The 26,580-nt window shown below is 47.7% G+C and overlaps 1 protein-coding gene across 1 annotated transcript; it reads left to right on the top strand.

Moving 5' to 3' along the window:
• Positions 1-1,010: 1,010 nt before the first annotated feature.
• On the top strand, positions 1,011-13,227 carry LOC133101488 (DNA dC->dU-editing enzyme APOBEC-3B-like). The gene is made up of 8 exons (XM_061206328.1): positions 1,011-1,311; positions 2,638-2,794; positions 4,701-4,980; positions 5,206-5,320; positions 10,686-10,842; positions 11,561-11,828; positions 12,111-12,226; positions 12,942-13,227. The coding sequence occupies exons 1-8, from the start codon at positions 1,232-1,234 to the stop codon at positions 13,029-13,031; spliced, it is 1,263 nt and encodes a 420-aa protein (XP_061062311.1). The 5' UTR covers positions 1,011-1,231; the 3' UTR covers positions 13,032-13,227.
• The last annotated feature ends 13,353 nt before the right edge of the window (positions 13,228-26,580 follow it).

Genomic DNA, 26,580 nt, shown 5'->3' with positions numbered 1-26,580 from the left:
GATAATTGTTATTTTCTGTTCTGCAACTTTTTATCTCTATGTGAATGGAAAAGTGTGCCTTTAAAGGTCAGAGGCTAGAGAATGGGCTATCACATATATTCCAGGCTCTAGGCAACATTCTTTTGTGTGTGTGTGTGTGTTTGAAGTAATATTTATTGATTGATTCCCCCTCCCTTTTTTTTTTTTGGCCACACCGCAAGGCTTGCGGGAATCTCAGTTCCGTGACCAGGTATTGAACCCGGGCCACAGCAATGAAAGTGCCGAACCCTAATCATTAGATCACCAGGGAACTCCCTGACTTCCCCTTTTTTTTTGAGTCCCAATAAAACTTTATTTACAAAAAATCAGGTGGTTAGCCTGGGGCCATAGTTTGCCACCCCTGCTCTAAAGAGTAGGACCCAGAGCCTGAATCCAAGGGAGATTCTAGGCAACATTCTTTTATAAAGGTGCAGAGCCAGCATGACTAAGCACAGGCAACAGAGCACAAGGGTTAGAGGTAAAGGAATAGATTCAACATGAAGTCAGGTTTGTTCTACTCTGTTACAGCCCTAACCCCCAGTGTGAAGGAATTTGGAGGTGGGGCCTTTGGGTGACTGGGTTTAGATGAGGTCATGAGGATGGGACCCCCATGAGGGGATTAGTGTCCTTATAAAGAGAGCCTTCGTGCAAGCATGCCCTCTCTCTGCCACGCGAAGGCTGAGGGGACTCTTGCCGAGGACCGAGCACAGAAGTAGGAATTCAAAGCACATCTGTCCCCTCACTTCTGGCTGTGCCAGGAGAAAATCAGGAGTCCTGATCCAAGGTCCATACTTTCTCATTGCCTCCATTCATTCAACAGGCAAGTGTAGAGCCAGGTGCAGATTTGGGCTGGGTGCAGGGGTGGGGTGGAGAGGGCTCCAGCCCGCCCCTCCCCCAATGGGAGCAAGCCTTTGTCCTGCTCTCTTCCGCCAGGGTCTGTCCCATCCCCCTCTCTCTGGCATCTTTACTTTCTCTTTCCCTTTGCAATAACGTCGAGTCCTGCTGCACAGAGGGGTCCAGCTCCATCAGAGACCGACCTCTGCCAAGAGGGAGGGCCCAAGAGAAGGTGGGTCGGAGCCTAAGGAAGCAAACCACCCCAGGGCCCTCCCACCCCTGGTGCCAAAGCAGGAAGGAGGTGGAGCCTCGGCTGAGACGGCCTGGGAGGTCGCTCACAGATAAGGGGGTTTTCTACACAAGAGCCCTGGGAGAGGAAATGGAGCCCCAGCGCCCGAGACAAAGGGCAGGGCTGGGACTAGCCAGCAAAGGAGGCTGCAGCCAGAGGCCCCGGATCAGGTACCGCTGCTGCCCGCTCTGTCCCACTGGGCCCCATCTCCAGCCCTCTCTAGGGCTGTGCCTCTGTCCTTGGCCTCCTTCTCCCCGCAGTCCCTGCAGTCCCAGCCTTGTTCCTTCCCTCTCTGGGCTCCTTCTCTGCAGGGCCCACTCCCATCTGGGGTCTTTGCCCTGTTCTGGGGGTGCCCCCACTATTGCTTCTGAACTGGCCCCTCCCAAATCTCCACCCAGCTCTGAGGGTCCTCGTGGCCCAGCTCTCAGTCTGAAAGTCTGTCGGGCTAGGCCATCCCCTCCCTGCCTGTGCGGGGCTGCACCCTCTATTGGTCGGAAATATCTGTGCTCTGTTAACGCTTAGAATTTGGCGAAAGGATGATTGAAGCAGCTGGTGACTTTTTTTAAAGCACTCTGATCAGTTTTCTATAGTATTTACACCATTGTAAACACAGTGTGAGAATAGTTCTCTGAGGCAAGAAGGTAAATCATCTCTTCCAAGGATATCTCAACTCTGAGCAGGAAAGTAAATGCACACCGTTCACAAACCTGGCCACACCCTAGGTGACCACGCTTCACGTTTGTAACTGTACCACTAACAGCTGTAATGGAACTGGAGGAAAGATCAGGAGAAACGCTCGTATTTTAAAATTAAGTAGAAAAGAAAGCCACACCCAAGACTTCACATAGCTGCAAGGTCACATAATGGAAGAGCTGGAAATGGCCTGGTCTGGTCAGGGGACCCAGCTCTATCCTTAGAGCTCTGTGACTTAGGCAGGTTACTTGTCCCCCTCTGCGTCCCCGCTTCCTCCTCTATAAAATGGGCATGGCTCCCGCAGGATTTGGAGAGTAGATGAGTTCAGATACAGAAAGCACTTGTAACCATAGCCCAAGCCTGTGAGTTCAGGTGTTACCCCGACATTAAAAAACAAAACAAACAAACATGCGCAAGTGAAAAGTCAGGAAGGAATTGAACTGAAATGTTAAAGGCTCTTATTTTGGAGTGGAGAGGTTTTCGTTACTCTTTTTAATTTTTCTAATGACTTGGGGGATGGGTGGGCAGGAAAACCGGAGTGGAGGTGGGGGGTGTGCTATTGGAAGTAGCAGAGCCAGGGCCCCTGTGGGAGACGTCACCCATCCCTGCTGTCTCAGCACCCTCTCCTCTCCCTCTGCCCCAGCCTTCCTGCCTGGAAAGGCGCAGGAAATTCTCAAGGCCCAGGAGGGTTGCTGGGAGGCACAGCGCCTAGGGCGTCCAGGGGGCTGCGCTTCGGAGAGACCAGCCGGGAGTAACTCCAGGGGGCGCCCTCTGCATTTTCCCTTTTCTCTCTTTTGCCCCAGAAACCCAGTGGAGTGGTTAGATCGCCAAACCTTCTCCTTCCACTTTCGCAACCTGAGCTTTGCCAATGGGCGGAACTCCTCCTACCTCTGCTACCAGGTGGAAAGACTGAAGCACTGCTCACCTGACTCCTCCGACTGGGGGGTCTTTCAAAACCGGGTATGGGCCCCAGGACACTCATCGCAGGCGGGAGCTAAGTGTCAACCCAGAAAAGAGGCGCAGCCGAAAGACACAAAAGCATTTATTTGGTGCCTTAGAATTGCAATGCGGGGAGCACAGATTCAGGTGCAGCCTGCGTTGTGTCCCGCCAAGGAGAAAAAAGCCGGGGCGGGGGCGGGTATTGGCAAATTGCGGAAGGTTTAAGATGCTTGCACAAGTTGTTTTCCCAATATTATGATTGGGAGATATAATTACAATTGCAATTCATTGGTTTTCAGAGTATATTATGTCAGATACTAGGAAAATCCCTTTTGCAGTGTGTCCAGTTTTTAATCAAGAATGCGGATATTGGGACTTCCCTGGCGGTCCAGTGGTTAAGACTGGGTGCTCCCAATGCAGGAGGCGCTGGGAACTAAGATCCCGCATGTCGCCCGCACCCGGCTCCTCCCCCCCCCCAAAAAAGAATGCGGATATAGCAGTGACAGGATCTGTCCTATGCCCTTGCCCAGTGTAATAGTTCAAATCTGGTGCCTGTTTCAAAAATGGGATGAAATTTTAGTCCCCAAATGGTGTCCCTCATGTCAGAGGTGTTACACAGGTTCACATACGCCAGTAGAGGATGTGGAAAAAATGGTAATAAGTCCAACGCCATTTGGGGGTTCTCAGTGGCGGATGTATCTTCCCACACATTTTCTTAAGTCCTGGAACCGGATACGTGATAGCGGTTGACGTATCCCACCAAGCCTTGTTTAGCGAGTCTGCTGGTGGTGGGTCTCTGAGTTTGTCATCGGGCTTGGCAAAATGTCCCCCCACCCGCCTGCCCTCCTCCACCCAGAAGGCAGCCTTTTCAGAACCTGTGTGCGGAAGGGGCGGGGCGGGGGTGTGCACTGAAGCAGTATTATCCCACCAAAACCTAATCTGAGTCACAGGTGTCATCTCATTCTTTCTACTACCCAGTGTTCAAAAAGTTAAGAGAAACTGACGAAATTAATATTGACACTGTGTTAGACAACGCAGTCATTCCCTAGATATGGGGGTGGGGAGGTTGGTTCCAGGACCCCCACGAACACCAAAATCTGAAGATGCTAAATCCCTTATGTAAGATGGCATAGCATTTGCGTATAACCTACCCACATCCTCCCATAGACTTTAGATCATCTCTAGCTTACTTATAATACCTGATACAATGTAAATGCTATGTAAATAGTTGTAAATACAATGTGGATGTTATGTAAGTAGTTGCCAGCCTGGCAAATTCAAGTTTTGCGTTTTGGAACTTTCTGGAATTTTTTTTTTCCTGAATAATTTCAATAGGTGGTTGGTTGAATCTGCAGATGAGCAACTCTCAGATACAGAGAGGACTGACTGTATACCTAATCTATTATTTCAATTAGATGTATTTTCTAATATATAACTAATATAAAACTTCTTCATGAGATAGTTTACATTCTTTTTTCTTCATATGAAGTCACTGAAATGAACTGTGTAGTTTTACACTTGCCACACACCTCCCTTCAGACGAGCCGCATTTCAAATGCTCTGTAGACATCTGTGGCTGGTGGTTCTGCCGATGGACAGGGCAGCTCTGTGGGCCTCCCAGCAGACAGCACCTAGGGACCAAGCCTGGACCCCACAGGGCCTGGCCCAAAGCAGGCACTCAGGTTACTTGTAGAATGAATGAATGGGAGGATGGATGTTAGAATGAATGGGTGAGTCGATGAATGAGGGAAGTCGATGACTAAAGAAGAAAAGAAGGGAGGGGAGAGATGGAAAGAAGGGATGACTCATGAACAACCTGCCTCTGGGATGCCCACCCCCCTTACCCCTCCTCCCCAGCTCCCTAGCCCGGCCTCACTGCCTGCTCTGCCGGCCAAGAACGCCCCCTTTCCGCCTCCATCTCTCCCAGGTCTATCCCGAGACTCCCTGCCACGCGGAACTCTGCTTCCTCTCTTGGTTTTGCGCCAAGAAGCTGTCCCCTTACGAGCAGTACGATATCACCTGGTTCTTATCCTGGAGCCCCTGCTTGTCATGTGCAGAGCAGGTGGCTGCGTTCCTGAAGGAGAACAGGAACGTGAGGCTGAGCATCTTCGCCGCCCGCCTCTACTACTTCTGGAAACCAGAGTGCCAGCACGGGCTGCGCCTGCTGCACCACCAGAGGGCCTGGGTGCGCATCATGTCCATCCGAGGTGAGAGCAGAGGGGACTGGGGGCTGGAGGGCAGGGCGGTGGGAGGCATGGGGGCGGACCTAGAATACCCACCAGCGAGGGTGAGTGGGAGGAGAGCCTGGGAAACGAGGCAGGACTGAGGGCACATGGCAGGGAGGGGGCAGGAGGGGGCAGGACACAGGATGGTCAGCAGAGAAAGGCCTCCCAGGGCCCGGACCTGATGGCTTTCTCTCCTCTTTATCTCAGAGTTTAAATACTGTTGGAAAAACTTTGTGTACAATCAGGGAATGCCCTTCAAGCCTTGGAAGAAACTGCGTAAAAATTATCAGTTGCTGGCGGCAAAGCTTCAGGAAATTCTCGGGTGAGGGCTTCCTTAGCCTCCCTCCCCCTACCTCCTCCTTATCTCTGAGTACCTTCCACCTCCCTTCTCAGCCTCCTCTCCTCCCTGGCCCCAGAGGGCCACTGCCCTTGGGCTGCCCCTGCCCTCCCTCAGCTCCTCTCTCCTTTCTTCCCCCAGCGTCTCCCCCTCCCCCTGTAAGATCTCCCTCTCCCCCAGCAAGGGAGCCCCGCCTCCTCCCATCTCACATATTGACCAAACCTTGTTATTGAACTGAACATAAATGGGCATGAATATGTATAAGTGTGAAAATGAGATTTGAAAAACATCCTTGAAGACAGACTTGACTTATCAGAGAACGAGGTTCCTTGATGGGAATGATGGTATTCGTTTGCTAGGATATCCGCAACAAAACACCACAGACAGAGTGACTTAACAACAGGTATTTACTTTCTCACCGATATGGAGGCTAGAAGTCCAAGATCAAGGAGTCGGTAGGTTGGGCTTCTCCTGCACCCTCCCTCCTTGGCTGCAGACAGCTGCCTTCTCGCTCTGTCCTCAGATGGTCTTTCTTCTGTGCATGACCCCTGGGGAGCCCCTGGTGTCCCTCTGTGTGTCCCAATTTCCTCTTCTCATAAGGACATCAGTCAGATTGGACTAAGGGTCACCCTAAGAGCTTCCTCCTAACACAATCACCTCTTTAAAGGCCCTATCTCAAGTACAGTCACGTTCTGAGAAACTGGAGGTTGGGACTTCAGCATGTGGATTTGCGGGGACACGGTTCAGCCCATACGATGACCAAAGGCTTTTTCGAGCTGAGTAGGTGCAGTGAGAGCCGGATCCTCGTCCTGTGTGTCTCTCTCCGGCTTATGCCCCCTTGACCCCGACTCCTCTGCTTCCATTCCAGACCTTGGTGTCCCTAGAACCCCACCGCCACCCCACCTTCACTTTGTCATCATCACACCCTGTCTTCACTCTGCTCATCCCTCATCCCATTCCCAAATTGCCGCCAGAGATGAAGCTCTGGGGATGGTGATGGAGAATGAGCAAGGAAAAAAAAAATAATGGTTAAGTTTACATTTAAATAAGTTTTTAGAAAAAAAGTAGGACTGGGGACGTGAGGATTGAGATTACTGGAGCTTTTTCAAAAAGCAGACTAGAAAGTGGAAGGGCTGCCAAGAGTCAGGTCAGAGACCACAGCTCAGTTGCTCAAGGTAGATCAGGAAGCGAGCGTCTGGCCCTTTGTCCACAGAGCCAGCTGCCACGTGAATGCACCGGGGAGGAACTCCGTGGAGGTTCCAGAAAGGGTGGCCGGGATTGTGGCAGGGCAGAAAGGGAGTAAGAGCCTGATGAGGTGGGATTCTGGGCAGGCAGAGGCAGAGGAAGGAACAGCAAGTGGGAAGCTGTTGGTTTGGAATCTGTCCTTAAAGTCCTTGTGGAGAAGGTCTGGGGTCCCACTGATCTTGGCCGCCTGGGTGTGAATTGTCAGTGGCAGCAGACACCTGTCCCTTTACTCTCCCTTCCTGTTTGCGCTGCTGCCTGGGGGTCTTGGGCAGAATCCAGGGGGGTCTCTGGTTGCTTCGGCTCTTCTGCCCTGATGCTCTCCCTGTCGGTGTTTCCTTCAAGGAGGGAGGCACAGAGGGACATGGATGTGGATGACATACCTCCTGATTGTCTCGGGCATTAAAACGGGCCACAGTGGCCAGCTTAAAATGTCCCGCTCCTGGCACACCTGCATTTTGGCCCATCTCAGGCGGCTCACAGGAATCTCCAAGCCGGGGCTGTAGGATTGCTGTCATTAGGGAAAGGCCAGCAAAGGGTTTCAGCCTTCTCGTCTATCCTTCCTGCCTCTCAGGCCAGGGGTGACTTAGCTCTCTGAGTTTGACCAACACTTCAGCGTGCAAATCTGATCACTCTTTGGACTTCCCTGGTGGTCCAGTGGTGAAGACTCCATGCCCCCAATGCAGGGGGCACAGGTTCAATCCCCGGTTGGGCAAGCTCCGCATGCCACGTGCTGTGGCCAAAAAAAAAAAAAAAAAAATCTGGTCACTCTTCCCAGAAGGACCCAACTCATTCTAGAATCTTTTGTTGGCTGTGGCCCTGGGCATTAGGACAGATGGGGGTGAAGGGGACACCATTCCTGTGGATCCTCTAACCTCCTGCCCAAGCTCGTGTTACCCCCGAGGCCGTACCAGGGCCTGTGGGGCAGAAGGGGGTGTGTGCAGGGTTGGGGAACAGTGGGATGACAAGCTGGGAAAAGTTAATTTGGGAATCACATTTGTGTGCCGTCTGGACTGGAGGTGGCCGTGACTGCTCTAAGACCTCCTCCCTAGGTTTCAACTTTCCCCAGAGCTGTTTTCTCATCTGGAGGTCTTGGTGGCCACGTGACAAAGTAAGCAGACAGCTTACCCCTTCTCTTGTGCCCCCTCCCCCACTCCTTTTCATGGAACAATGAGGAAGCAAGGGGAGGGAACCAGGCCAGGCTTCCTGGACAGCTTTCCAGTTCTGCCATTTATTTGCTGTGTGACCTCAAGAGAATGTCTTAACCTCTCTGTGCTGGGACCGCATCTAAAATGTCAGGATAATGCTCCTCCCCGCTTGATGCTACTGGGGAGCTGGGGTAGCAGATGGTGCACAGGATCTGCTCAACACAGGGCTGGAGATGAAGATCTGGAGTGCTGACCCCCAGCCCTCATTTTCCGTCCTGCCCAGAGTCTTGTCAGGGTACTGAATAAAAGCTAAGTGCCAAGTAGGAGTAGGGTGGAGAGGGCTCCAGCCCGCCCCTCCCCCAATGGGAGCAGGCCTCTGTCCTGCTTTCTTCCGCCAGGGTCTGTCCCATCCCCCTCTCTCTGGCATCTTTACTTTCTCTTTCCCTTTGCAATAACGTCGACTCCTGCTGCACAGAGGGGTCTGGCTGCATCAGAGACTGACCTCTGCCAAGAGGGAGGGCCCAAGAGAAGGTGGGTCAGAGCCTGAGGAAGCAAACCACCCCAGGGCCCTCCCACCCCTGGTGCCAAAGCAGGAAGGAGGTGGAGCCTCGGCTGAGACGGCCTGGGAGGTCGCTCTCAGATAGGGGGCTGTCCTAAAGAAAGGGTCCTGGGAGAGGAAATCGAGGCAGAGTGCCTATGACAAAGGGCTGGGCTTGGACAAGCCTTCCTAGGCCAGGAGACTGCATCTGGACTCCTGGGATCAGGTAAGTCCAGAGCCCAGGAGGAAGAAAGAGGATGGGTCTGAGAGACAAAAACCACCCTAGGCCTCCCACCTCGGCTTACCCAGACAGGAAGGGCATCTACCGCTCAGAGCTGTAGGGGAACACTCTCAGATAAGGGACTTTCCCAAGGCCAAGGGCAGCCTTGTGAGAGGGAGGTGGAGCCAGAGATCCCAGTGCCCAGGGCAAGCTGGGACGTGTCTGCCAAGGAGGCTGGAGCCCGGCTGCAGGGACCAGGTGGTGCTGCCTGGTCCTCCCCGCTGCCTCGGGCTCTGCGCCCAGCCCTGGGTTCTCTCCCTCTCTGGCTCCTTCTCTTGCCTCAGGCCTCCCAGCCCTGTCTCTGCCACAGCCTGTCTCTCTGTGTCCCTGGCCATATCCCATAGGCATGGCCACTGGGTCTTCCTAAAGCTCTCTGTGCACTCTCAGTCCTAGACTTTAGGTACAAGGATGAGTGAAACAATGTTTGGAGTCAGCTGTAAAAGCGTTTTTTAAAATTTTATTATAAAGGCACAATTTTGCAAAGAATATTCTCATTTCTGCTCTGTGGAGGGAAAACTCTCCAAGACAAGAAGATAACTCGTTTCCCATGAAGACACTACCAAGTATGAAAAATTCAACTGGTCTTTAAGTACTTCTTACAAGTTGTTTCTATCGTACCTACAGTTTTAGCTATTCAAGGGCAAGGGGCAACATTTGTGCTATGAAGATAAGTCCTCTTGTCTCAAATGTGAAATATCTCAGCCTTGAGTGTCTGGCTTTCCCCAGGACTGGGGAGTTTCCCAGAACATGGGAACTTCAGGGCTAAAATCAGGAAGATTCCGGGCAAACGAGGCAGTGGTTGTCTTAGATGTGATATGAATGGGGTTTCCCTTCTAATCCTTACCCTGAGGGTGGCCAGTTGCCCTCATGGGGAGTATGAACTTCAGGCGAGGTCACTGGCCAGTCATCAAAGGCCACAGTCCAGAGATGGTCTCTTCAGCAATCGTTATCCAAATCCATCTAAAGTTTTACTAATTAACACAAGGGACGTCAGAGATAGGTTTCCACTGATGAAGTTTGTGGCTTTGTTAATTAGCATAACATATCAGAAATGGTTTTTCGCTGGTGGAACTGGTGAGTTGGCTGGAAATATGCCGAGACTTCTCTGGCCTTGCAGGAACAAAGTATTGTGCCCCGTGGTCTGGGCCGTGAGGGCACCCTTGGCTTGATTCCTGTGTCCAGATGCCAATTCTGAGGCTCTGAGGTCATCCGAGTCTGACTCGATGGTCAACCAAGTGACATTACCTTGGGTGGAGTGTCCAGAAGGGCAATGGGCTGGGGCCATCAAGCCTCCCAAGCTCGTTCAGACTGGCATCTGCTTGGTCATGGGTGGCCACGTGCAGTGCAGCTCCGGCCAGAGGGTGCCGTCATGCGCCTCTCCGGGGCCCGGCAGGAAGGCGCCTGGTTACATCCACCTACTGCTGTCTGCGCAGAGCCAACAGCATTTATTGAAAAGAACCTGGTGGTTCTGCATCCCCACATGGGCTGGGCCACTTTGCAGTATAATATTAAATGAAAAAAAAGCAAGATACAAAATGGAATACTCTATAGAGTACCATCATAATTAGGGGGAGAAAAAGCTATGTGAGCCCTTCAGCCAGAAGTCTCTGTCACAACACTCCCTTGGTGACAACAGTTGTTCCTGTTCACATGTCTCTGTGCTCTTTGTACAGACAAAATTGTGATACACACACCTCAGCCAAGAGCACAGTTAAAGGAAGTTCTTTAACTTCCATCCCCCTCCCCACTCCCCAAAGAGAAGGGTCCTGACATTAGGTACAGGGTTGAGGTGCTTGTGGGACCTTAACAGAGGGGTCTGGGGCTCAGGACAAAGATGTGAGAGATGAGGAAGGACATGCCGTGTCCAGTTCTCGGGGTGGGGGGCCCCCCCACTCAGCCCAGGCATCCTGCCTGCAATGGCCTCTAGCGTGGGCTGGAGGGGGTGGTGATGTGTGAGGGGGGAGAGCTCACCCTCTTCCCTCTCCCTCCCAGTCCTGGCCAATAAAGAAGGAAGAGGCCCTCCCTCACTTCTCCTTAGGGGCCTAGGTGAACCCAAGGAACTGGGTTCGGAATGTGACAGAGCCTTGGGTGACACCAGAAAACACTCTCTGCATCTTTGATTTTCTCCTTCCTGTTGCACAGAAACACAATGAATCTGCTAAAAAAAAAAGTATTCCAACAACAGTTTGGCAACCAGCGCCAGGTCCCACTGCCCCGCTACCGGAGGAAGACCTATTTGTGCTACCAGCTGAAGCAGCTCGATGGCTTCACGCTTGACAAAGGCTGCTTCCGAAACAAGGTGCCAAGTGGGTTCCCTGGGCACAGGGCAAGCAGGGGCAACCGCACCATGCAGGGAAAATCCTGAGGCTTAGCAGAGTCTGAGTGAGCCCTGCTTCCCTGGAGCTCTCCACATTCTTTCCCATCCCCGGGCGCCACACAAGCCCTTCCCTCCAGCAGAATATTCCTCCTGCCCCTCTTTGAGAAGTTAACGTTGCCTCATCCTCCGGATCTCAGCTCGGTCACCACTTCGGGGAAGCCAAGCGCTCTTCCAAGGACTGAGCACCTAACCTCACCTGCAAGATCTCCATCACACTTCCGCCTTTCTGCCATCTTCCTACCTGTCCCGTCCCCGCTCCCTCCCTCCCTGACCTCCCTGGTACCCTCAGGTTCAAACATCTCCAGAAAACCTCCTGGACGTGTCCAAAAGCCAGGTCACAGAGTATTCAGGACTGTGCCCTGGGGGTGTCTGTTCTACAACCCGTCTCCTCTGGGCACTGGGACCCTGATCCGATTCCGATCAAGTTACAGGTGCTCGGGGAGTGTGGAATTAATGGATGAGTGAGTGAATGAAGGAATGAATAACTGAAGGAAAGGAGGTTCTTCCTTGTGCTATAGGCAAGTTCACATACTGGGAAGTTCACAGGACAGAGGCCCTCATGCCGATCTTCACCCTCGGTGTGTGACCTCTGACCTCTGCCTTCTAACCAACCCTTCCATCTCTCTGAGACCCTCTCCAGAAACAGCGACATGCAGAAATTCGCTTTATTGACAAGATCACCTCGCTGAATCTCGACCCAAACCAGAGCTACAAAATCATCTGCTATGTCACGTGGAGCCCTTGCCCTACCTGTGCCAGGGAACTGGTTGATTTCATCAACGGTCAGGACCACCTGAGCCTGCAGATCTTTGCCTCCCGCCTGTACTTCCACTGGGTCAAGCTGTTTCAGAGGGGGCTGCAGCAGCTACAGGCAGCCCAGGTCTCAGTGGCTGTCATGACCCGCTCAGGTAGGAAGAGAGACAGAGCTGTCGGTGGACGGGAGGATCTGCAGTTCCAAGAACGAAAGCCACTGAGTGGGAGTGGGGGGGGGGAGGGGAGGCTGGACAAGGACAGCGGCCCAGCTGAGACCCAGGGTGTGAAACCACCCGAAGGGGAAATTCCAGGGACAGACTAATTCCAGGGGAAGGAAGAGAAGGAAGCGGAAAGGAAGGAGGGACGTGGCCCTGCTGGTGCAAGCTTGCTACTCCCCTGCCCTTGGGGCCTGACTCGGTTTCCCTCTCTCATCTCAGAGTTTGAAGACTGCTGGGAAGAATTTGTGGATAACCAGGGGATGCCCTTCGAGTCCTGGGATAAGCTGGAGCAGTACAGTGAAAGCATAAGCCGTCGGCTCCAGAAGATCCTGCTGGTGAGAAGCTCTCCCCGCTGCAGGCCCCTTGCCTCTCCACCCCCTGCCGACCCCCTTCCCAGCTTCAGCCCCACTTCTGTCTGTCAATCCTCTCCTTGCTCTCTCCCCACTGCCTTCTCTTTTCTCATGACACCCGCTTTAGGTCCCCTCTTCCAGGGGCTCCCAGTTCCTTCCTTCGCTCTCTCTTCATAGACTTTTTTTTTTTTTAATAGATTTTATTTTATTTATTTGTTTTTGGCTGCCATTGGGTCTTTGTTGCTGCACGCGGGCTTTCTCTAGTTGTGGCGAGCGGGGGCTACTCTTCGTTGTGGTGCGCGGGCTTCTCATTGCGGTGGCTTCTCTTGTTGCGGAGCACGGGCTCTAGGCATGCAGGCTTCAGTAGTTGTGGCACATGAGCTCAGTAGTTGTGGCTCGCGGGCTCTAGCGCAGGCTCAGTAGTTGTGGCGCACGGGCTTAGTTGCTCTGCGGCATGTGGGATCTTCCCGGACCAGGGCTCAAACCCGTGTCCCCTGCATTGGCAGGTGGATTCTTAACCACTGCGCCACCAGGGAAGCCCCTCTTCGTAGACTCTTCTTAGCTTTCTGTTTCTCTTAAGGCATCCCTGGCCTGCCTTGACCCAGTTCTTTTCTTGCCCCGGCATTTTCAGCCTCACCTCTGCTCCCCTTCCTCCCTCAGTTTCCTGCCAACCGAAGCTTTCTTATTTCTCTCTCAACAGCCCTCGAATTGGAATAATTTAGAGGATTCCTTCAGAGACTTGAGACTTGGATCCCCATCCCCTTCGTCGTTACGAAGTGACTCAAGATGACAGGTCCTGGGGCATCTCACTGCTTCATAAACTGCTGACTCCTAGGAGCGAGTAGCAAGCTCCACGGTCACCCCTGACCCTCGCCCAAGTCCAGAGACCTTTCTTTCCTCTTTCATTCTTCTTTTTTCCTTTCTCTTCTAAGTGGGTAAATATTTTTATAATTGAAAAAATAAAGATAATTTGAAAGTCTGTAAAACTTGGGTTACTTTCTGAAAGGAGAATCAGGCATTTCCTTCATAAAAAGATGAGTATAAAGAACTTTCATACTACAGCACTAAGGAAAAATTTACTTAAGAATTCCTAGTATAGGGACATCCCTGGTGGCGCAGTGGTTAAAAATCCGCCTGCCAATGCAGGGGACACGGGTTCGAGCCCTGGTCCGGGAAGACCCCACATGCCGCGGAGCAACTAAGCCTGTGCGCCACAATGACTGAGCCTGCGCTCTAGAGCCCGCGAACCACAACTGCTGAGCCTGCGTGCCATAACTAATGAAGCCGCACACCTTGAGTCTGTTCTCTGCAGCAAAAGAAGCCACTGTAATGAGAAGCCCGCGCACCACAACGAAGAGTAGCCCCCGCTCGCCACAACCAGAGAAAGCCCACGTGCAGCAACTACTGAAGCCCGCGCACCTAGAGCCCATGCTCCACAACAAGAGAAGCCACCAAAATGAGAAGCCCGCGCACTGCGACAAACAGTATCCCCTGCTGGCGGCAACTAGAGAAAGCCTGCGCAGCAACAAAGACCCAACGCAGCCAGAAATAAATAAAAATAAAATAAATTTATAAAAAAATAAAATAAAATAAAAATGGGCAAAAGAACTGAAGAGACATTTTTCCAAAGAGGAAATGCAGATGGCCAACAGGCACATGAAAAGATGCTCAACATCGCTAATCATCAGGGAAATGAAAATCAAAACCACAATGAGATATCACCTCACACCTATCAGAATGGCTAGTATCAAAAAACACAAATAACAAACGTTAGCGAGGGTGTGGAGAAAAGGGAACCCTTCTATGCTGTTGGTGGGAATGTAAATTGGTGCAGCCACTGTGGAAAAGAGCACGGAAGTTTCCCAAAAAACTAAAAATAGAACTATCATATGACCCAGCAATACCACTCCTGGGTATATATCTGGAAAAAAACAAGAACACTAATTTGAAAATATACATGCATTCCAATGTTCATAGTGTTATTTACAATTGCCAAGATATGGAAGCAACCTAAGTGTCCATCAACAGATGAATGGATAAAGAAGATGTGGCATATATATACAAAGGAATATTACTCAGCCCTAAAAAAGAACAAAATTTTGCCTTTTGCAGCAACATGGATGGACTTAGAGGACATTATGCTAAGTGAAATAAGTGAGACAAAACAAATACTGTATGATATCACTTATATGTGGAATCTAAAAAATACAACAAACTAGTGAATAAAACAAAAAAGAAGCAGACTCACAGTTATAGAGAACAAACTAGTGATTACCAGTGGGGAGAGGGAAGGGGGAGGGGCAATATAGGGGTGGGGGAGTGGGAGGTGTAAGATAGGCTCCAGGATGTATTGTACAACACGGGGAATAGAGCCAATATTTTGTAATAACTGTAAATGGAAAGTAACCTTTAAAAATTGTATTAAAAATAAATTTTTAAAAAACCCCATGTGTTCATATCAATAGATGCTGAACAGAACTTCATAGAATTCAGCCATCATTAAAATGCTAAGTAAAATAGAAATTAAAAATGCTGAAGTGTACGAAATGATTTTTATAGAAAAGCAATAAATATTATTATAATGGCAAAATATTAAAATCATTTCAGTTAAATTGGGACCATGTCACCATTTACTCCAAATTGTCTTGGCGTTCTAAGGAATGGAATAAGACAAGGAAATTCCAGAAATTGTGTAAACATTGGAAAAGAAGATACAAACTTTCTTCTGTTATTGTTGATGATTTTATACCTTCCAAACCCGAGACTTGAATTTGAAAGGGAAAGAAAAAAGAGAAAAGACGCAGGGTAAACAAGAGGGCTGAAGTCAGAATTAATGTATAAAAGCTTTTTCTCTATATTAACAACAATTACCTAAAAATGGAAAAGGGGGAAATATTACACTTAAAAAAGCAATAAAAAGTACTAAATCCAATCAACATACAAAAATCAGTTGCATTTCTTTACACCAATAATGAACAATCCGAGAAGGAAATTAAGAAAGCAATCCCATTCACAATAGAATCAAAAAGGATAAAATACTTAGGAGTTAACCAAGAAAGCCAAAGACCGCTACATGGACAACTACAAAACACTGCTGAAAAAAATTAAAGAAGACACTGACAAATGGAAAGACATCTCATGTTCATGGATTCGAAAAGTTAATATTGTTAAAACGTCCATACTACCCAAAATGATCTGCAGATTCAATGTGATCACTTCAAAATCTCAGTCATTTTTTGCAGAAATAGGAAAAACCATCCTAAAGTTCATATGGAATTTCAAGGGATCCCAAATTGCCATGCGAACTTAGAACATGCATAAATTCTGGAAAAGATACCAAGTGTCAGAAATTAAAATCTCTATGACAGGGACTTCCCTGGTGGCACAGTGGTTAAGACTCCGCGCTCCCAACGCAAGGGGCCTGGGTTTGCTCCCTGGTCAGGGAACTAGATCCCACGTGCATGCCACAACTAAGAGTTCGAATGCCACAACTAAGGACCCCGCCTGCCGCAACCAAGACCTGGTGCAACCAAATAAATAGGTAAATAAATATTTAAAAAAAAAAAAAGAAAAGGGAATTCCCTGGCAGTCCAGTGGTTAGGACTCAGCCCTGTCACTGCCAGGGGAACTAAGATCTCACAAGCTGTGTGCCGTGGCATAAATAAATAAATAAAATGGATAAAAAGTTAAAAAAAATCTCTATGACAAAGAGAAACTTAACAGTTTCTGATGCCATAAATAAATATTTATTATTGTTAAAAAAGACTTGGCCTAACACTCAAAGATTTCAGTTTAAATCTCCTTAGTTTGTGCATCTCAATAAAGAATCAATCATTACATTACTCAGATCCTACAACCTTGATTGTTCTGAAATATTTTATCTGTGAATGTTTGGCCTGTTATTTAAGATGTCTGAAGGGTTCAAAAAATCAATCATGGGGCTTCCCTGGTGGCGCAGTGGTTGAGAATCTGCCTGCTAATGCAGGGGACACGGGTTCGAGCCCTGGTCTGGGAAGATCCCACATGCCGCGGAGCAACTGGGCCCTTGAGCCACAGCTGCTGAGCCTGCGCTTCTGGAGCCTGTGCCCCGCAGCGGGAGGGGCCGCGATAGTGAAAGGCCCGCGCACCGCGATGAAGAGTGGCTCCCGCACCGCGATGAAGAGTGGCCCCCGCTTGCCGCAACTAGAGAAAGCCCTCGCACGAAACGAAGACCCAACACAGCCAAAAATAAATATAAATAAATAAATAAATAAAGTAGCTATTAAAAAAAAAAAAATCATACTAGATCTGTAATTGCCATTTAAGTTTTAAGGGACTGTAGCTAGTCAAATTAATAATTATGTTTAAATGCTTGAGGAAAACTGATTTTCAGAGCTATATTATTTTCACAAGTTGTGTAATAAACGAAGTACCAATACTAATGAGTATTCCCCTCCAAGCACAAAAAACTCCTGGATATTAAAGAAACTATCAAAAATTTATTAAAATTAAGATTGCCTGGAAGTAACTGAAATCCAACCAGGGGCTTAAACCAGACAGAAGCAGGGCCTCTGAGGATGGCCATGCAGTTTGTTCACCTCACAACTCCAGAGTCTTCCGTTCATGTCCTCTGCCCTGTGAACAGCACCCCCTGGGCTTGTGCAATATGGCAGCCCTGGATGGATGCTTATCTCAAACAGAAAAGTCCAGATAGACGCTGCAGAGCTCAGAAAATGGGCCCACAGTCATTCAGGACCTGGGCTGATTCCAGCTTTCTGCTGTCATCCTCAGGATGTGCAGAGCCTTGGTCCTTGTGGCCCAAAACATAGCCCCATCATAACATCTGTGTTCTGTAGCTGGATTGGGGGAGAGGGGAAGAAAGGGCAAAGGACCAAACCAGCTGTCTCTTAGGAGGGGTCCCAGAAGCTGCTATACGGCATTTATTTTCACATCCCACTGAGCAGGACTTAGTCATTCGGCCACAACTAGCAGCAAAGGAGTATGGTAAATGTGGCCTTTATTTTGGATGGCCATGTAACTTGCTAAAAATCATGGGTTATAGACTCTGAAAAAAAGGGGAATAAAAAGAGTGGGATAATTAGTAGTTTCTATCCCATTTGTGAGAAAGCTTTTAATAATAAATGTGAAATATGTATGTACTGAGTTGGGTAGTATCCCCCCCTTCCCAGGACCTCAGGATATTGCCCTTATTTGGAAATAGAATCATTGCAGAGGTAATTATTTATGACGAGGTCACACTGAAGTAGGGTGGACCCTTCATCTAACAGGACTGGTGTTCTTTAAGAAGAGGAGAGACACAGACTCGCATGGAGAAGTTCGTGTGGGGAGAGAGATAGAGGCTGCAGTGATGATCTACAAACGAAGGAACGCCAAGGCGTGCCAGCAACACCAGGAGGGAAAGGCCCCAACCGGAGAAGACACAGGAAAGATTCTTCCCTAGCGCCTTCAGAGAAAGTACAGCCTGCCCACACCTTGATTCCAGACTTCTGTCCTCTGGAACTGTGAGAGGATACATTTCTGTCGCTTAAAGCCACCCATTTGGTGGCACTTTGTTATGGCAGCCTAGGAAACCATTACGATGTACATATATATAAATAGTGGTCCAATAAATTAGTGATAACCAATTTAAAAATATCTGTGTGTGTTTGGTGTGGGGGAATACTATTCACAACTGTAACAAAAATCATGAAATGCCTAGGAAGAGTCCTAAGAAGAAATATGTACACTGTATGAATAGAATTGTTAAACCATAATAAAGGACATAAAATAGAAGCTACATAAAGTGAAGAAACATTTAATGTTCCTAGAGAAAATATTTTATTTTTCTTTCTCCTTTCTTCTATAAATTCAAAATAATATTAACCAAAATTTCATTTGAAAATTTTATATAATTTGAGAAATCCGATTCTAAATTCAGTATGGAAAGGGAAAATCTGCAAGAATAGCCAAGACAATTCTGAAAAAGAATAACAATGTTGCTGGGGGGCAGGGAGGAGAATTGCCCTGCCAAGTATTTAAAAACTTTAAAAACATTAAATGTTAAGCATACCATAAAGCTATAGTAGCCAAAATAGGTTAAAACTGGCCAAATCTGAGAAATTTTGAGCATTCAAGTAAATAGTGATAATAATGAATGATAGCCATTGAATAAAATAGGAAACCATGAATCCATACTAATATAAATAAATAACTACACTGAAAGTGTGATGAGGAATGGGATTTTACATAGTTTCAAATTATAGGCAGACCTTGTTTAATTGCGTTTCACTTTATTGTGCTTCGCAGATGCTGTTTTCTTTATTATTTTATTTTATTTTATTTATTTATTTTTGGCTGCGTTGGGTCTTCATTGCTGCGTGCGGGCTTTCTCTAGTTGCGGCAAGCAGGGTCTACTCTTCGTTGCGGTGCACGGGCTTCTCACTGCGGTGACTTCTCTTGTTGCGGAGCACGGGCTCTAGGTGCGCGGGCTTCAGTAGTTGTGGCACGCAGGCTCAGTAGCTGTGGTGCACGGGCTTAGTTGCTCCGCGGCATGTGGAATCTTCCCGGACCAGGGCTTGAACCTGTGTCGCCTGCATTGGCAGGCCGATTCTTAACCACTGTGCCACCAGGGTGGTCCCGTTTGTTTTTTTAAAATATTTATTTATTTATTTATTTATTTGGTTGCGCCAGGTCTTAGTTGCAGCACGTGGGCTCCCCAGTTGCACCATGCGAATTCTTAGTTGTGGCAAGCATGTGGGATCTAGTTCCCTGACCAGGGATCGAACTCGGGCCCACGCATTGGGAGCACGGAGTTTTAGCCGCTGCACCACCAGGGAAGTCCCCGACACTGTGTTTTTTACAAACTGAAGGTTTGTGGCAACCCTGCATTGAGCAAGTCTATTAGCACCATTTTTCCTACAACATTTGCTCACTTTGTGTCTCTGTGTCACTTGGAAATTCTCTCAACATTTCAAGCTTTTTCATTATTATTATATTTGTTATGGTGATCTGTGATCAGTGGTCTTTGATGTTACTATTCTAATTGGGTTTTTTCATTTTGTATTTTTATTTTATTTAATAAAGAAATTTATTTATTTATTTATTTTTGGCTACATTGGGTCTTCATTGCTGCGCATGGGCTTTCTCTAGTTGCAGTGAGCAGGGGCTACTCATTGTGGTGGCTTCTCTTGTTGCGAAGCATGGGCTCTAGGTGCGCAGGCTTCAGTAGTTGTAGCACGTGAGCTCAGTAGTTGTGGCGCATGGGCTTAGTTGCTGCGCTGCATGTGGGAATCTTCCCAGACCAGGGCTCGAGCCCGTGTCCCCTGCATTGGCAGGCGGATTCTCAACCACTGCTCCACCAGGGAAGCCCAATTTGTATTTTTAAATTAAGGTATGTACATTTTTAAAGACATAATGCTATCGCACACTTAGTAGACTACAGTATAGTGTAAACAAGACTTTTATATGCACTGGGAAACCAAAACATTTGTGTGACTTGCTTTATTTCGGTATTTACTTTATTGTGGTAGTCTGAAACCAAACCTGCAATATCTCCAAGGTATGCCTATACCTCCTCCAGAAAATATTTATTAATTTCAAAACAAAAAGAGTAACTTCACAGTGGAGAAGCCTGGCAGACGCCATCTTAATCAAATAATCAAACTGGACAACATGAGTAATGGTACCCGGATGGGGTACCATGCCAACACAGCATCACTTTTGTGATATTCCTGCTGAAGATGCATGACCTGAATCTAATCACAAGTGATGAAATAAAATTTATATTTTAAGGCAGGACAAGAAAAATTAAACATAAAATTCTCTCTCTGCATGTTCCTTTGGGCCTCCTCCCTCCCTCCCTCCCTCCCTCCCTAATGTGCGGTGTGCATCTGCATTACATATTAACCAGAGCTCCTCAAAGATGGGAGTGCCTACTTGACCGTAAAGATCAATTTTTTCCCTTTCTTCTGATGCTAGCAATGTAACTTCTTAAAGAATAGCTTTCTTTCCCAGCTCTGTAGGGGGCATGGTGACTTGCTGCTTGCTTTGTCTAGGCTTATCTGGACTATGTATCCTTCATGAACTTTAAGTAAAATATCAGTATGTCATTTCAATGTATGATCCTTTGTCTCAAAAATGTATATGACTGTGCCTTTGACTTCTAATTAACAGGCAGATGAGTTCTCAGAGCTTTCTGAGAATCTGCTTCCCAAGTTATAATCCTCAGTTTGGCTCAAATAAAATTCCCCTTTTTCTTCTTAACTTGATAGTTAATTGAATTTTCAGCGACATGAGGAAACATCAGATGAGCCCAAATTCAGGGGCACACTTCAGATCGCTCAGTTACCTGTCATTGGTCATATAGCACTCCTAGCTGTAGGGAGCTGGGGAGGGGAACGGGGAAAATGAGTGTTTCGTTGGATAATTGCCACTTCCTCTCCTCCTGAATGATGAAGGTTCTACTAGCAGGAAGACGAATTGGGTGTCGGGAGGCAACTGTTATGAGCTGATTTGTGTCCCCCCTTAAAGTTCATGTTGGAGACCTAATCCCCAGGACCTCAGAATGTGACTGCATTCGGAGATAGAGCCTTTAAAGAGGTGATTAATTAAATGAGGTCATGGGGTGAACCCTAATCCAGTATGAGTGTTGTCCTTATAAGAGGGGATTAGGACGCTGACACTCACAGAAGGAAGACCACGTGAAGACATGGGGAGAAGACGGCCATCTACAAGCCAAAGAGAGAGGCCTCAGGAGAAACAACTCTGCTGACACCTTGATTTCAAACTTCTAGCCTCCAGAACTGTGAGGACATAAATTTTTGCTGTTCAAGCCCCACCCTCCATTTGTGGTCCTCTGTTCTGGAGGCCCTAGGACACTAATGCAGCAACTAAGAGTGTCAACCTCAGTGTGGAGCAGGGTTGGGGAGGGCAGGACTCAGGAGACAGTCAGCCCACCCGGGCCCTTCTTCAGCAAGAAGTGGGTACAAAGCTCCAGAAGCAGGGGGTGGGGGGGTGCTTTATGGCTGTTGGAAACACTGTATTCCCTCTTCCCTGTTGCGTGCCCTGACCCTGACGTCCACGTCAGAAGCCTATGGGGAAAGCCCTCCCCAACCCCCATAGGAGCCAACCTGGCTGGTCATTTCTAGAAAGTTGACCACTCTGTTCATACGTCACAATGTCCAGAGTGGGAGTGTTCTCGAGGTCTGTTTGAAAAACTAGACTCTTTGTAGCTTGGGAGACCTGTCCCCACCCCTTACCTCTACCTCCTGAGTGCACCCTCTACCTGATTGGTCCCCATGCTACTCTGACCTCGGTCACTTTGATACCTTCTGGAAATTCCTCACCATTTCTCCTTTGTTGGATGCCTCCTCTCCTGTTTTCCAGTCCTGCTATCCATCTTTCTCTAGCTTCAGCTTGATTGGTTGCTTGACTGTCATTTTCCTGGGATTTTAGGAGGGAGAAAAAATAAATGCCTGGGGTCAGTTTGCCATCTTGAACCAGAGGTGTGGGTTGTGCTGGCTGAATGATTGGACAGATGAAAGAATCAAGAGAAAAGTGAACGAATGGTTGAGCAGATGAAAAATGTTCACTCCAGTAACTGAGGGCTGGCGGGCGGACAGCTCCTGGGGGCAGCTTGACTGCTGTGCTTGGTTATTCAACCAGACCTTGCCCCGTCCTTGGCCGCCCTGAGGCTCCCCCGCCACCCCGCCACACAGCTTCCTTGGCAAGACTCCTTTCTCTCTGTGGTAGGCAGGGGCTCCCATCCCACTCCCAGCCTCCCAGAGTCGGAATGCGCCCAGCGGGGAGAGAGACTGAAGAGAGATCAAACTTCCAGGGAAGAGAAGTAGGGTGTATGGGTGTTAGGATCACGCCAGGCTCAGATGCGCCTGATTGCATCTAAAGGGTGGGGTCCAGGAAAAGACTGAAGGCCCTGGGCTGCGGGTGCTGGGGTTGGATGGGGAAGGCCTGACCCGGGGGCATGTGGGGCTGCAGCCCCCAACGCTGGGAGCCAGGGTTTCTTCCCCTTTCCCCTCATGTGGGAGGCATGCAGTCTTAGCCGGAGGTAACTCCTGGAGGAGACAGTATGTCTCTCACAAAAAGCAAAGCCCTTACCTTGGAATGCACTCTTTGTCCCAGGCCTGAGGAACGTAAAAGAGATTAGCAAAGCTATCTCAAGCCAGGAGACCTCAGGGAACTGAGAGTCCTGGTTGTTCGCTATGGCTGGGGGCTGTGTGTGAGCCTGGTTAAGGGAAGATAATGTTCAAGGATAGTTGTTGTAAACTTGTTGACGTCCGTGGTGGTGACTGAACTGAGAAGATAAGCAATTCTATGAGTTCATTGTCTAATAATGAGTTCCTCTTCTGTCTATATAAGAGTCAATAAATTCTAAATAAAGTGCCTTGCAACCATCAGTTGTCTTGGTCCTTCTGACCCCATACTCGCGGTGCTATTCAGTCCCTTACCCCTCTCCGTCGGGACCTGGAAGACCCCCTGTGGTGGCTGGACTGTCGCAAGTGGCGCCCGAACAAGGGACCTGACGGCTGAGGAAATACAGAAAAAGAGGTAAGTGGATCCTTATGCGGAATATAGAAGAGTAAGTGGCCACCACGAATATAATAAGTGAAACATAAAGCACAAGGCAAATAGAGTCAAAAGTAAAATAAGATGGGACAAAAAGGCTCTAAGGAGCGTGAGTTGTTCGCCCAAGTGCTGTTGTCTATGTTAAAGGCACGGGGCACAAAAGTATCTGCCTCACAGATCTCTGAATTCTTGCAGCATGTATGTGAGGTTTCTCCTTGGTTTCCTGAGGGAGGTTCTATAGATGCCGTTATATGGGAGAAAGTAAGGGAAGATCTTCGCAATCATTATAAGGCCAATGGCCCAACTCAAGTTCCGATTATTACCTTTAGTCTATGGAATTTGATCAAGGAATGCTTGGAACCCCTCTGTGATTCTGTACCCCGCCTTTCTGAAGGGGAACACACTAAGCCTATTTCTTCTGCCCCGCCGCCTGCGGAGGCTGCAATCAGCCCTCCTTTTTCAGACGAGGATGTGCCTTTTGATCTCGCTGAGGAAGCTGCACGATATGAAAGGAATAAATATCCTAATGATGATGTTTTATTAGATCTGGTGGAAAAGTCTCTTAAAAAATTGAATGTGAATAAGTCACATGATGCTGTCCCTTTGAGCCCGCTGCAGAGGGCTGTTCAAGGGGCAATGCAGAGAGGAGAAGATCCTTTGTTTTGCTGCCTGGTTATTGAAAGACCAGATCCTAATAATCCTCAGCAGGGTATTAGGGAACATCAGGCTATCCCTTTTAAAGTTTTGAAAGATCTGAAGGCAGCATGTGCCCAATACGGGGCTACAGCCCCTTTTACAACAGCTATGATTGATACTATAGCCGGGGAGGCTTTACCTCCCTCGGATTGGAAATCTATTGCGCGAGCCTGCTTGAACGGGGGAGATTATCTCATGTGGAAATCAGACTTATTTATGAGAGGGCTGCTGAGCAAGCTGAAAAAAATGCTGCTTACAATATTCCTATTGGTTATGACATGTTGGTAGGAGAAGGACAGTATATGTCTTTGCAAGATCAGCTCACTTATCCAGCAATAGCCTATCCTCAAATTAATCATTTAGCTCTACAAGCCTGGAGAAAATTGCCTCCCACTCAAAAAACAGAAGATATTTCAAAGATTAGACAGGGGCCCGATGAACCTTATGCAGATTTTGTGGATCGGCTACTCCAGGCAGTGGGGCGCTTGATAGAGGATGGCCCTACAGGAACTATTATAGTGAAACAATTGGCTTTCGAAAATGCTAATAGTGCTTGCCAGGCGGCTATTAGACCTTGGGGAAAAAAAAAAAAAAAAAAAAAGGAACCTTAGAGGATTATATTCGCCTTTGCTCAGATATTGGACCTGCTTATGTACAAAGAGCTGCTATTGCTGCCGCACTTACAAAAGCTGGCATAGTCCAACCTACTAGAAAAAGGGGTCCATGTTTTAAATGTGGCAGACCTGGTCATTTTGCCAAAGACTGTAGGGCTCCCCCCGGTGCCAAGGCTGGTCTGGGGGTGGAGGCGCCTACAGGACCCAGGGCACCTGGTTTATGTCCTCGATGTCAGAGAGGAAAACATTGGGTTAAAGAATGTCGATCTCAGACCCATAGAGATGGAACTCCTTTGTCGGGAAACTTCTTGCGGGGCCCTCCCCGGCCCCGCCAAACAATAGGGGCAATGACCATCTGCCCTCCTCAGAGTGTCCCCAAGAGTCTAGGAAACCTGTCTATTTGTCCTCCTCAGACTATACTCAAAAGTTGTATGAAGCAAAATCTCGGCCCGGTATCTCCTCCCTGTTCCGAGCCACGCCCGATAGCGCAGGATTGGACCTCAGTGCCTCCTCCAGATATGTATTAACACCTGGAATGGAGCCTCAAGCTTTATCTACAGGAGTTTTTGGGCCTTTACCTCCGGGGACAGCTGGCCTTATTTTAGGCCGGAGTAGTGTTTCTATGAGAGGATTGACTATCCTGCCAGGAATTGTAGATGCTGATTATGAGGGAGAAATTAAAATTGTGGCTTACACATTGAAGAAAATTATTACTATTAACTCTGGTGATAAGATTGCTCAACTTATTTTATTTCCATATGTGCCTGAGGGAAACATATTACAACATCAGAAAAGGGGGACTAAAGCTTTTGGCTCCTCTAATGCAGCGTATTGGGTTCAAAAAATAGAAAGGCAACGCCCACAGATGCAATTGATGATTAATGGTAAACGGTTTTTGAGGCTCTTGGATACTGGAGCTGACGTGTCAGTTATGACACAAATCCATTGGCCAAAACAATGGCCTGCTCATTCATCCATTTCGGAGCTACAAGGAATAGTGCAAACAACTGCTCCTCTACAAAGTGCTCAATTGTTAAAATGGCAGGATTCAGAAGGACATATGGGTTATTTTCAACCTTACATTATTCCTGGATTGCCCATTAACTTATGGGGCCGTGATATACTTAAAGATATGGGAGTGTTATTGTGTAGCCCTAACTCTACTGTGACTAATATGTTATTAAACCAAGGTTTTCTTCCTAATGGAGGCTTAGGCATTAATCAACAGGGAATTGTTGAACCTGTTGTTCCAAGGACTTTCACTAATAGACAGGGACTGGGTTTTTCTTAGGGGCCTTGGAGTCTCCTCCACTCACTGTTGATCCCATAACATGGTTGAGTGATTCACCTGTGTGGGTGGACCAATGGCCCCTGACTCAGGAGAAATTATTAGCTGCTCGTCAATTGGTCAATGAGCGATTATCATTAGGACATTTAGAACCTTCTACTAGTCCTTGGAACACTCCAATATTCGTTATACAAAAAAAGTCAGGAAAATATCGACTATTACAAGATTTAAGGGCTGTCAATCAAACTATGTTAATTATGGGAGCATTACAACCAGGTCTTCCTTCTCCTTCGGCCATTCCTTATACTTTTCATATTATTGTTATACATTTAAAGGATTGTGTTTTCACTATTCCCTTACATCCTGAAGATAAAAAGCATTTAGCATTTAGTGTGCCTGCTGTTAACTTCCGAGAGCCTATGCAGCGATATCAGTGGAAGGTGTTGCCTCAAGGTACGGCTAATGGTCCTACTTTACGTCAGAAATATGCTGCTCAGGCATTGCAACCTGTCCGTCTTCAGTTTCCTTCTTTATATTTAATTCATTACATGGATGATATATTATTAGCTCATTCTAATGTTACTATGTTACAGCATGCCCTTGAACAACTACAAAGATCACTTCAAAATTTTGGCCTAGTAATAGCAGATGATAAGATTCAAAAAACATCCCCTTTTGCTTATCTGGGAAAATTTATCGATGCCACAAAAATTATTCCACAGAAAATTGAGATACGTACTGACCAGTTACATACATTAAATGATTTTCAAAAACTTTTAGGAGACATTAATTGGCTGAGACCTTCTTTAAAATTAACTACTGCCCAATTGCAACCTTTGTTTGATATTTTAAAAGGAGATTCTAACCCCCTATCGCCACGTACACTGACTTCTCAGGGAGCCAAGGCCTTACAATTGGTCAATGCTGCTATACAGCAAGCTCAATTAACTCGTATACATTCAGATTTACCTGTAAAATTAATCATTTGTCCTACTCCACATGTCCCTACGGGAGTTTTGTGGCAACTCTGGGGATTCTTGAATGGCTCCATATGAAAATAACTCCTTCTAAAGTTATTACTCCTTATTATGAATTGATTGCTTCTTTAGTACAGATGGGAAGAACTCGATATATGCAACTCTTTGGCTATGATCCTACACACATAATTTTGCCTTATAATT

This window comes from Eubalaena glacialis, chromosome 11 (genome assembly GCF_028564815.1).
Source record: "Eubalaena glacialis isolate mEubGla1 chromosome 11, mEubGla1.1.hap2.+ XY, whole genome shotgun sequence".
NCBI classification, from domain to species: domain Eukaryota; kingdom Metazoa; phylum Chordata; class Mammalia; order Artiodactyla; family Balaenidae; genus Eubalaena; species Eubalaena glacialis.
This window is presented reverse-complemented; position numbering and strand designations above follow the sequence as displayed.

Bases quoted from the DNA above. Each gene is read 5' to 3' on its own strand.
- LOC133101488 (XM_061206328.1), top strand. From the start codon at position 1,232: ATGGAGCCCCAGCGCCCGAGACAAAGGGCAGGGCTGGGACTAGCCAGC. The intron at 2,795-4,700 runs GTATGGGCCCCA...CATCTCTCCCAG, and splicing joins GGGGGGTCTTTCAAAACCGG to GTCTATCCCGAGACTCCCTG. The intron at 10,843-11,560 runs GTGCCAAGTGGG...GACCCTCTCCAG, and splicing joins AAGGCTGCTTCCGAAACAAG to AAACAGCGACATGCAGAAAT.